The sequence below is a fragment of the Podarcis gaigeae genome (genome assembly GCF_964106915.1).
Source record: "Podarcis gaigeae genome assembly, chromosome: 10".
NCBI lineage: Eukaryota > Metazoa > Chordata > Lepidosauria > Squamata > Lacertidae > Podarcis > Podarcis gaigeae.
The window spans coordinates 35698411-35710530 of NC_139686.1; the positions used below are offsets into that span (position 1 = coordinate 35698411).

General features: G+C 40.3%; 1 protein-coding gene and 1 long non-coding RNA gene across 3 annotated transcripts in view; both read left to right on the plus strand.

The window, feature by feature from the left end:
• USP44 (ubiquitin specific peptidase 44) overlaps positions 1 to 12120 on the plus strand; it is a 13235-nt gene continuing 1115 nt past the window's right edge. The window contains exons 1-6 of one of the 2 annotated variants that reach the window (XM_083698648.1): positions 10 to 149; positions 777 to 866; positions 4695 to 6194; positions 8448 to 8646; positions 9770 to 9878; positions 11632 to 11837. In XM_083698648.1, the coding sequence (XP_083554774.1) occupies positions 4770 to 6194; positions 8448 to 8646; positions 9770 to 9878; positions 11632 to 11837 (1939 nt within the window). In that variant the 5' untranslated portion in view covers positions 10 to 149; positions 777 to 866; positions 4695 to 4769. Of the gene's footprint in view, positions 150 to 776; positions 867 to 4694; positions 6195 to 8447; positions 8647 to 9769; positions 9879 to 11631; positions 11838 to 12120 lie in introns of both variants that reach the window. The other variant, XM_083698647.1, reaches the window with a different exon arrangement.
• On the plus strand, positions 8653 to 9149 carry LOC310825397. Its single transcript, XR_014555269.1, has 2 exons — positions 8653 to 8849; positions 9111 to 9149. It is a non-coding gene; the product is annotated as an uncharacterized lncRNA (long non-coding RNA).

Consider the following 12120-nt stretch of genomic DNA (forward strand, 5'->3'; position numbering starts at 1 on the left):
TGACACTGAAAAGCTGGAGGCGCGGGGAGCACAAGATGGCGGCGGCTGCTGCTGGCGGGCGCTGGCGCCGGGGACGACGGCTGCGCGAGGGGCTGAGCGGCTGAGCGGGAGCGCGCCGCAAGCAGAGGGACATGGCTCGAGCCGGTCCGGTGAGAGTTGGCGGGCTCTGGCGCACCCAGGCGCTCCGGGAGGCGGGGCGGGTGGCGTGGCGTGGGGGGTCCGGTCGGGGGTAGCCGGGGGATGCCAAGCGCTCCGAGAGCGAGGAAGCCCGTTACTTCTTCCAAGTAGTGTCCTCCGCTGCTCTTCCCGTCACCCGGGAAGCCCCCGCTCCCGAGCTGGGGTTTTGGCGCCTCTTCGAAGGAGCCGGGAAGGAGAAACTTCTCTCCCTCGGCTTCTTCGCCATCCCGTCGGGAGGCTCCTTCCCTTATCCTGGGACGAGAAAGAGGGGGCTCGGAGGCGCCCCTCACAGTGCTGAGAGTCCCGGGGGCGCTGGTCGGGGGCGCTGGATTAGCTACATCCTTTTAAATAATTGCGAGTGGGCTGGTTCCCCGATGCGCATCTTGATTCACGCGCGCACAAATGTTTTATAGGTAACTTGCTCGTGTGGAGACGGTCCCCATGTTATCGGCCTCCATAGGTTAAAGCCGGTTCTGGATGACTAGACGTTTTCGTTTTGAGATGGTGGGATAGGAAGGAAGTGTGTTAAAAACTTTTTATGCTGTGGAAATGGGTGTCTAGCTTTTACTTCTGCCTTGATTTATTTATTTATTTTAAAGGGAACAGATTTCTGCGAACCTGTTGAGATGTTTACTTTCAGAGATGTAACTCTTATCTTTCAAAGGAAGCACTTGTTGCACCTGGAATAGGTTTGTAGTGGCTTTTGAAAGTCGAGGTTAATACACTCAGTATGTTGTCACTTCCTCTGAATTAATAAATCTCATCTTACTTACATCCACCCTTCCTTACATATTTCTTGTATTTTGGAAGTTGGCACCTGCAACCTCATTGATCTGGAATACTTCCTGTTGGTAATAGCTGACATAGATTAGGTGAACAGATTAGAAGAAAGATAAATAGGAGAAGCTTGTCTATTTACTGTCCCTTAACTATCCTGATTAAGAATACAAAGGACTACTAAATATATCTTAAGTGATCTTGATTATGCACCTGAAGGCTGTGTCTGCAAACACAATTTCTTAAAGAACATCCACTGATAGGAGTATCACAAATGAATGTGTTAAAAAAAAAAGCTAGTGACCAGAATGAGTAGAGGAAACATTTTCTTAATAAATCTTATATGATTTATAATATCATTCTTAGAATAAGCATCCACACTTGGCCCCACACTTGAACTCTTCTGTTGTGTTGAGTAACTGACAATAAGGCATACCTTTTGAATCTTTGTTACTTAGGGTTTGTGTGCATAAAACCCATTGAAAAAGTATCAGAAGATAATGGGAGGGGGAAATCTATGAAACAATGTGAACTAGTAGATTTCCTAATAGGTCAGCATGGAGCTGCAGTTAAATGTAAATTGGAGTGAAACAAAACTGTATGCAAAAAAGCCAACCTATTATTTACAGAATTTTGGGTTAACAGTGATTATGTAGAAAGGAGTACTGCATGTAGTATATTTTACACAAATGTTTGTGACTTTAATGATGGCAAGTGATTATAATGCTAAAAGGTTGAGATTTGTTAAGTTTTTATGTACTTAAATTACTTTGGTAGTGTATGAACTTTATTACATGGAAAGGTCATGAAGATCTAGGTTTCAGGGTGCAATCTTAACTTCACATACCTGGGTGTAAGCCACTTTGAATTTAGTTCTGAGTAGACATAGTTAGGATTGCAGCCAAAGATACACTTTTGATTGTAAGAAGTAAATGATTGTAGTAAGATGTTAATTCCCCCCTATACCCCCACCTTTCGCTGCCTATCTGAGAGTAAGCCCCATTGAATTCAATACAACCTACTTCTGACTAGACATAGTTAGGATTGTGCTGTTAGGCTATAATCCTATACAAACTTAACTGGGAGTAAGTTCATTGAATTCACTTGGGCTTACTCCTAATGTATAGGACTGTACTGCTAAGATGCAATTTTAAAGTACTAGACCAGATTTATCATGTATTGGTTATCCATGCTAACATTCACCATTTAATTTCTACTACACAGCTCTTAACATTTATAACTTGCTTTCTGTGCTTGACATCTGCACTGCACCAGTTTGGGAATTGTTCCTTTAAACAATGTGATGCTTAGTGATGAAAATAATTTGAGTCCTGTGTGTAAATACTGATTTATGATAGTAGGAGTTCATATTTTTTGACTTGCATCTAGCACTGGGTGCCTATTTGTATTAGTAATAAGTTAAGCTACTGCATTTGTATTTAACTTTCTACTTCATATTAAAAATTCCTGTTCTGTGATTATTTAATGATGTGTTGAGGCCAAAGAAGGAATGATTACTTTTTACTTTTGCATTTTGTCCGTGAGGTAGGACAGCAGGTAGAAGGACTGTATTTAAAGTGAAATGATATATATTGAGGCTATTTGCTCAGTTATTTCAAAATTGTATTTAAGACATGAGCCAGAAAACCTTGATGTACAGGTATTCTGTTTATTTAACTGTAGGAAAGCATTTTTGATGCATTTTTATATTCATTTTTTACTCTTGCATTAGAATCTACAATGAAAAGACTTAAGAATTTTGGACTTTTTATTTAACAAAAAATGGCTAAAGGTAGAAGGGAAAGAAAGAATCTAATAATTATCAGGGTGATTTACACATAAAATGACATAATGCACATCTTATTAAACTATGTGAGAAAAAGTAAGCTGAGCTTGAGTCCCAACTGTTTGTAAGTTGGACCCCATGAGGGAGAATTCAACAAATTGTCTGTGGTGCAAAATCTAAGGGTAGCCAGGGGTGCCTTTTATCTATGGCCCTTTAAACCGGCTGTGTTGTTTTTGTTTGTTACTATGTTATACATATTGGTGTTTTTATATTGTAAACCTCCCTATGATCCTCGGGTGTAGGGCGGTATAGATATTGAATAAATAATAATAATTTTATCAACTCCAACTGTTGATGGGAGCTGCTGTTGTCCCTGGACCAGAATAGTTTGAGCACAGTAGGCCAAGCATTGGTAAAGTCATGGTTGAATTATTACAGTGTGCTCTATGTGAGGCTTTCCTTGGGCTTGATCTGGAAACTACAGTTAGTACAGCATGCTGCAGCACAATTGCAGACAGGAGTAAGATCCTGTCAACATATAATACTTCTGCTCACAGAACTCTCCTGGCTTCTGGCTTGTTTCAATTAGTATATAAAACCGTCAACTCTTTTACTTGAAGTATTGCCACTCCATATGTGCCTACTTGACCTCTTCAAGCTGTGGTACTGGCAGTTTTACAAGTGCCATATAATATCCATTCTGCACTTGTGAGGAAAATATTTTAGTATGTGTCAGCATCTATGCTCTGGAACTCTGTGCCTATCAATATCAGGCAGGTGTCTTCATTGCACTGTTTTTTGTGGGGTTTTTTATGCCTGCTAAAAACCTCCTTGTTTAAGGAAGCCTACCCAGACATGTAATTTAATTATGTTTATTGTTCTTAATATTCTGTTGATTTTTATCAGCATTTTAAAGCCTGATTATTATTATCAGTATTTAATTATAAATATTTTATACTAATTAATGTACACTGCTTAGCTAATTAAAAAAAAGTGTTTCTAAACTGAGTTTTTAAAATGCTATGTTTATGAAGTTGTAATTCAGTAGATAGGAATAGGTGCAACGCTGAACAGAATGATATGTGCTAATGAAACAATGGGAATATCCAGTAAAGTTTGACTCCTTGTCAGGCTAAAGTTTCATAATCTTCCTTTACAAGGGCACATGGGGCTTGTTTGTCTTTGTATACAGATGTAGTGACAAGTGTAAGTGCTGTGCCCCATCCTAATATTTGTCAGTGGACCACCTTGAGCCATGATTTATTAAATAGATGTGTCTTAAACTGATGCTTCATGCTGATTAGGGCAAATTTTCAGATAGACGGAAAAGGTTCTGCCATACTGAATAATTTATTCCTATGGGGAACGATTTTGACATTTGGCGTAAGGAGGAACATGATAAAGGTGTATACAGTTATGCATTAAGTGAAGCAGGTGGATAGAAATATGTCCCCCCCCCCTTCCTTTCATAGTATTAGAACCCAGGATTATGTAGTGAAGCTGAGTGTTGGAAGTTACAGGACAAAAAAAGGAAGTACTTCACACATTCCATAGTTAAGACATAGAATTCACTATCATAAGATGGATTGTAGGCTGCCAACTTGGACAGCATTAAATTGGGGTTAGACAAATTCATAGAATCGTAGAGTTGGGAGAGGGACCCCAAGGGTCATCTAGTCCAACACTATGCTATGGAATGGAGGAAAACTGACATCAATGGTTACAAGGAATGATTGCTTCTGTATCTAAGGTGGTATGCCTCTGAGGCCAGTTGTTGTAGAGGATGAGTGAGGAGAGTGCTGCTAAGTTCATGTCCTGCTTTCAGGTTTGCTGGAGGCATTTGGCTGGGCACTCTGAGAACAGGGCGCTAGACTAGGTGGGTCTTTGATCTCATTCAGCAGATTCTTCTTACGTCCTAAAAAAAGCTGAAGCTAACTTTTGTTTCTGTTTGCAGGTCAAAATGCAAAGACTGAGAAACCCTTTGGAAGATGAATTTCAGTAGCATTTCATTAACATTATAGTATTGAGAATGGATAAGTGTAAACATGTAGGAAGACTTCGGCTTGCCCAAGACCATTCCATTGTAAATCCTCACAAGTGGCATTGCATGGTATGCAATACTACAGAATCTGTATGGGCCTGCCTCAGCTGCTCACATGTTGCTTGTGGAAGATACATTGAAGAACATGCACTAAAGCACTTTCAGGAAAGCAGTCATCCAGTAGCATTAGAAGTGAATGAGCTGTATGTTTTCTGCTACCTTTGTGATGACTATGTTCTTAATGATAATGCAACTGGTGATTTAAAGCTGTTGCGAAGTACATTAAATGCAATCAAGAGTCAGAATTATGACTGTACTACTCGCAGTGGCAGGATTTTGCGATCGATGGGCACAAGTGATTACCTTTCCCATAATAGTGCTCAAGCCTTGCTTCGTAATCAAGACCGTATGTTCACAGCTCTATGGCACAGGAGGCATGCATTAATGGGCAAAGTTTTTAGATCTTGGTTTGAACTGACACCAAGTGGGAAAAGGGTTTTAGAAGAAGAGAAGCTAAGGGAAGAAGCAGAAGAAAGAAGGATCAATGCTAAGAAGAAAAGAGAAGAGAGAAAGCGCCAGTTGAAAGAAGAAATGGAAAAAATGCCTCCAAGAAAGAGCTTTCGCTTGCAAAATCAAAATAAGGAATCCTCAAAAATATCACTCTATGCACTAAAAATGTCACAGAATTTGGACTCTGCTGTAGAACTGAAAGTAACAGCTACCTCAGATGATGTAAAATTAAAAAAAATTAATGACTCTCCAGTTAAACGAAGGCCTACTGTGACTCCCGGTGTAACAGGATTACGCAACTTGGGGAATACATGTTATATGAACTCTGTTCTCCAGGTATTGAGTCATTTGCTCATATTTCGGGAATGTTTTTTAAAGCTTGATTTGAACCAAACTCAAGAGTTGTTAGCAGCTGCAGCCAATGGCAAAACAAGATCATCTTCTAAGCATTCTCCATCTGCCGGCTCTATATTTCATGTGAACAAAAGTCAATTTAAGGACAAGGAGTCTTCTGCAAGGCGATCTAGTGTTTCATCAGGCTTAAGTGGTGGAGCGTCAAATAGCAGAAATATGGAACTTATTCAGCCTAAGGAGCCAAGCTCAAAGTACATTTCTCTTTGTCATGAGCTGCATACATTGTTTCAAGTCATGTGGTCTGGCAAGTGGGCTTTGGTATCTCCATTTGCCATGCTCCATTCTGTGTGGAGACTAATCCCAGCCTTTCGTGGTTATGCCCAGCAAGATGCTCAGGAATTTCTCTGTGAACTTTTGGATAAAGTACAGCAAGAATTGGAGACAGCTCGTACAAAATGCCCAGCCCTCATCCCCACTTCTCAAAGGAAACTCATTAAACAGGTTTTGAATGTGGTCAATACAATTTTTCATGGACAGCTTTTAAGCCAGGTATGTTGTGTTGCATTCACAAAGCTCTGCAGTGATTTAAAATATTAATGTAAATTAATGGGTCAAAATGAAGACTCGTTTTACTGTTATCACTGGAGTGGGGTGTAGTCTCTTTTAATAAATCTTTTAAATAAATATATTGCCTTCATGGATTGTGTAGATTAAGTGTCAGAAAATAACTTTTTAAAGAACGCACAAGAAAATATAGAATACTGTCAGATACAGAAAGGTACTGATTGTCGGTAGTTACAGCTATTCATTTATTTCAAGCTTGCAAGAAGACATTAAGTTGGAGGCTAAAGGTATGGCTGTTGGAAGAGAGTATCTCCATTACTCTTCCTGAGAGCATACTGATCATTCATGGCATGACCATATCAGAGTGCTACTAAACCAACATCTAAACCAGCTTTCCTTTCTATTTTAATTATTTTCTTTAAGCACTGATAAAATTAAACAGCATAATCTACTTCTCCAGGAGAAAAAAAATAGAGTAATTATTAGCCTCTTATAAATCAGACATCTTTTTATGTGTAGTAAAAACATGCAATTTGCTGCAGGTTGTTGTGATTTGAGACCCATACTAAGATAATTCAGATCTGGAACATGGGGCTTTCAGGTCAAAGCTGACTTAAAGTTCCATCACTGAATTGGGATGCTTGTATAATGCATGCCAGTAGAATAAGTGTCTGCAGCTGTTATAACTTTTCTACTTCATACACAGTAAAAATCTAATGATTTAAATTCACATGTATTTGATACTTGGCCGTATATGAAAATGTACTCATCCAAAAGAGTTAATCTAATCAGCCTTCTGTCAGCTTGATTTTTATCTTTAAGGAAGTGAGAGTAATAGCATTTCAAGCAATTTTCTGCACAATTCACTGATCTCAGAGCATCACCACTGATTTTACTGGGACTGCTCTGGTCTGTTAATTGCAACTATAATAACTTATCAGAAAGCCCTCTGTAGTTTTGATGTGCGGATTCCTAAATGGTATTAAAAATACTACCGGGAGCTTGTAAGTACTTACTGTATTTTGTGGTAATTCATGTACAGAAGCCTGAACACAGGAGAACCTTGAGTCACTAACATTCCCATCACCCCTGACCACTGGTCCTGTTAGCTAGGGATCTGGAGGGCTGAGTTTGAGGATGCCTGCCCTGTGGAGTTGAACTGCTTGGGTTTGGAAACTTCACCTGGGCCCACAGTTTCACAGTCAGCATAATAATGCAATTGCATTATTGTTCTATCCCTAGATTTCAGCAGTTTGATTAATCACTGAGGGGTATTTTACTTCTTGTTCCACTCCTCTCATTTGCTTTACCTTGCATTTGCTAGTTTTCAGCAACTTTAGACTTGTTTCCTAGAAACCTTTGCACCATACCCATGAATGCCCACTTAATTTTCACTTTCAAGATACATTTTTTTTATATACAGGTAATGAAACAATGTATCTTTTGCCCCCCCCCCCCTGGAAATACTAAAATGACTACAATATAAATATTAAGACTCTCTACTAATGAAACACATTAAACTGGTAATATATAAAATATTTATTGATAGAATAATAACAGCATTAATTACAGTGGAAAATAAGAAAGAGCATCATATATCTGGCTTTGTTTGCAGTGCACTGAGGGCTTTTCAGAATTGGGGCCCTAGTTGAAAAGCATTTTTCAATTAACTATGGAGAAAGAAAAATCACTAGGAACAGCTTTCAAGATGGGTCATGTAAACTGAAATGAAGGGTCAAATGGAAGGACATCAACTGTCACTGAGCTGCAATTTTACATTTTTTTAAAAAATGTAATCAATTTTAAGATGATGATGAGGCTTTCAAGAGCAACCAAGCAGCTAAGGCCACAGTCCTAATCCCCTGAACCTGAACAGCGACAGGGCTTCATGCAGGCAGCACTGCATCCATAGTCTCAGTGTTTGCGCTGGCCAAGACAGGGGGTGAATGTCACTTCATTGCGTCAGTTCCCCCCTGGATTGGGCTCGTTGCCATTGCTTGACTGCAGCAGATCTCATGCTGGTCCAGTCCATCCTCAAAATGCCCTTCTCCATCAGTGGATCTAACCAGAGGTGGGCAGGGGGACCCCTCCCACTCTGTCCAGACCCCCTCCAGTGTGAAGGATTGGGGTTTTGGATTGCTCCACCCCTCCTCTCCACATCTGCAATATGTATGCACATCCACTTGCAAAAGAAGGGAGGGCTAGAGAGTCAAATTAAGTGGTTTTTTGTCTTGACAGGTAACGTGTCTTGCATGTGATAATAAGTCTAATACTATAGAACCCTTCTGGGATCTGTCACTGGAATTTCCCGAACGATACCACTGCAACGGAAAGGAGACAACCTGTCAGCATCCATGCTTGTTGACGGAAATGTTGGCCAAGTTTACAGAAACTGAAGCATTGGAAGGAAAGATATATGCCTGTGATCAGTGCAACAGTGAGTAAAGGCAGCATGTACTTGAGAATCTGACTTTCATGTAACAATGTGGCCTAGCTTTGGTTAAGAGCATAGATACTGCTAGTACATTTTTAACATCACAATCAGAAAATTTACCTCTTATTTGTGCATCTGTTAAATGTGCAAAACAAGGTGTGAACAGTCCCTTGAGCTCACAGTATAAAGTCATATGATACATAAAGGTACCGTATTTTTTGCTCTATAAGACTCACTTTTTCCCTCCTAAAAAGTAAGGGGAAATGTGTGTGCGTCTTATGGAGCGAATGCAGGCTGCGCAGCTATCCCAGAAGCCAGAACAGCAAGAGGGATCACTGCTTTCACTGCGCAGTGATCCCTCTTGCTGTTCTGGCTACTGAGATTCAGAATATTTTTTTTCTTGTTTTCCTCCTCCAAAAACTAGGTGCGTCTTGTGGTCTGGTGCGTCTTATAGAGCGAAAAATAAGGTAATCTCAAGGAACGAAACTATCAATCTACATTTGTAACTTTTTAAAAAAGTATTTATATCATGTGCTCATCTCAGGGTTGCATCAGTACATTGTCCATACTTCACTGGAGCTCTTCGCGTTTTATACCAACATATACACCTGTGATGAGGGCTTTCTGGAATTTTTTGAACTGAATTGCATTGAAATGTATTATTTAGAAAATTTCCATTTCATAAAATTTTCTGATGCCCTAATTTGGTTTATTTTATTTTCTTATAGTAAACAAGGCTAGAAATTCTGAAAATGCCATGCTTTCCTAATTATTTGTAATTGGTATTGCAAATAAATAAAAAAATTCCAATTGGTATTGCAAATAATTAAAACATTTAGGTTTTTTTCTGCAGAAAATCTTCAACCCCCACATAACTGATTTAAAGTTGTATATTGAATGTTCTTTATGTTCAAGTAATGTTTCCACAATATATCTCCAAAATGGATTCCTGCTAAACTGTACACACAGAAATTCTTCTAAACCAGTGCTTAGTTGAGAAGCTTTAATCTAGACTGAGGCAACCTATGTTTGGCATGTATTATCCAAAGTGCATTGATTTATTATTATTTCTACAACTTGCATCTATTGTGAATATGAGTGGAGGATTTTCTTTTTCTTGTCATAGCAAAACGAAGGAAGTTTTCTTCTAAGCCCATTATACTCACAGAAGCACAGAAGCAACTTATGGTATGCCGACTACCTCAAGTTCTGCGGTTACACCTTAAGCGGTTCAGGTACTGTAGTGTACTACTTTTGCTATCATATTAAGGAAAATGGGATGGAAACCTTCTCTGAATGCTTTTTTTAAAAAAAAAGATCTGTGTATTTAGTCTGATTATAAAGAATGCTTCTTGAGATTACAATAAAAATGTGTGCTCCACCCAGAACCCAAGGAGTATTATGCCTGTTATTGATACTGGTTTGCATTAAAGGAATTTGATGAAGCTTCTGACAATGATTTGAACTGGTGTGAATATTGAGGTGTTCTTGAACATTTCAGGTGCTCAAGGAATGAAGTTGTCAGTATCCAAATGTTAGCAGCCTGTCGTCTGTGAGGCAAAGTTGTTTGACTTAAATTAAGACCTTGTATATGCCTCAGGGACAAAAAGCACCACTGTGAAGCAAATCTGTGAAAAGACCCCAGGAAGCATAGAGTACCGTATTTTTCGCTCCATTGGACGCAGTTTTCCCCCTCCAAAAATTGAGGGGAAATGTGTGTGCATCCTATGGAGCGAATGCAGGCTTGTGCCATAGCCGCGCGCAACCCCTCAGGCAGGGAGAGGCTGCACGGGGCTATGGTTTCTTTAGCTCCACGCAGCCTCTCCTGGCAGGGGGAGATTGCGTGGGGCTAAAGAGGAAGCCAAAGCAGCCAACGGGATCCATCCTGCTCGCTGCCTTGGCTTGTTCCATGGCCGCGCGCAACCCCTCCAGCAGGGAGAGGTTGTGCACAGCCTGTACACTGCTCTTTGGGGCTGAGAAATATTTTTTTTATTGATTTCCCCATCTAAAAACTTAGTGCAGCCTATGATCCGGTGCGCCCTATGGTGCGAAAAATACGGTATATAGGAAAGACAGGTGCTTTGTAACAAAGCAGGGAATAATTCCCTCAGATTTTCTTGTTACTTCTAGGGAATGATTGGGAAAGGCACAGCTGGTGAAATTCTCCCTTCTATGAAACTCTTAAATGGCCCTCTCAGAGTCTGTGACTAGGAATCCCTAAGGAACCAGTATCATTAGAGAAAAACATTTTACAGTGGTACCTCTGGATGCGAACGGGATCTGTTCCAGTGCCCCGTTCACATCCTGAAGTGAACGCAACCTGCATCTGCTGTCTGCGCATGTCGCGATTCACCGCTTCCGCACATGACGTCATTTTGAGCATCTGCACATGCGCGAGCGGCGGAACCCGGAAGTAATGCGTTCTGTTACTTCCGGATTGCCACGGAGTGTAACCTGAAAACGTTCAACCTGAAGCATATTTAACCCGAGGTATGCCTGTATTTGTCAATTGGGTTTGAACAAACCAGTCAAATTTGTCACAGGGAGTGGTTGTGAGGGAACCAACTTCTGCACTGGACATAAAGAAAGCAATTTTTCAGATACGAAGGAGTGTCTTGCAAATGAGGACTTGATCTAGTGGGCATAAGTTACAGGATTAAAAGAAACCTCCAACAGAAAGTGTTCTACAATGAAACTAATCTGTAAGAGTGTTGGACTCTCTCTCACTTGCGGTTCTCAAATAGCGACTGGAAAGACTATTATTGTGGATTCTCCTAACTGTGAATTTCCTGCACTTTGCAGACGCTAGGACTTAGCCTACAAGGTGCCCTATAATTATGATTCTGTAACTGCTTCCACACTGTAAGAGATACACATACTCCCAGGCTTTAGCCCACAAATAGAGATTTTTTAACTTCTAGTTATGTTGAAGGTACCCTAAAGAACAAGAAATAGAAAATAACCTTTTTCTACTTTTCATCACCCAAGATGGTCAGGACGTAATCATCGTGAGAAGATTGGTGTGCACGTCAGCTTTGATCAGACGCTCAACATGGAGCCCTATTGCTGCAGAGAATCTCTCAAGTCCCTTGTTCCAGATTGCTTTACCTATGACCTGTCTGCTGTTGTGATGCATCATGGGAAAGGTTTTGGCTCAGGACACTACACTGCCTATTGCTATAACTCAGAAGGAGGTACAAACAAATTTGAATCTGAAATTCAATTTAAGCTTGCCTTGTAGATACAGTAGCTTGCACTGCCACAACAGAAGGGTTATATTCAACATATTGTTAAGGAGAAGGTTCCATCAGGGCAAGGATTTCTCTTTGTGCAACTGTAATGCCCCCCCACCCCACCATATTCCCTCTAAATCTTTTCTGGGGCTTCTCCCAATCCATAAAGTAGTTTTTTGGGTGGTGCATGGGGCAGGGCTAGTGCTAATCATTTTGCTAGCACGAATATTTCATTGAATATTTC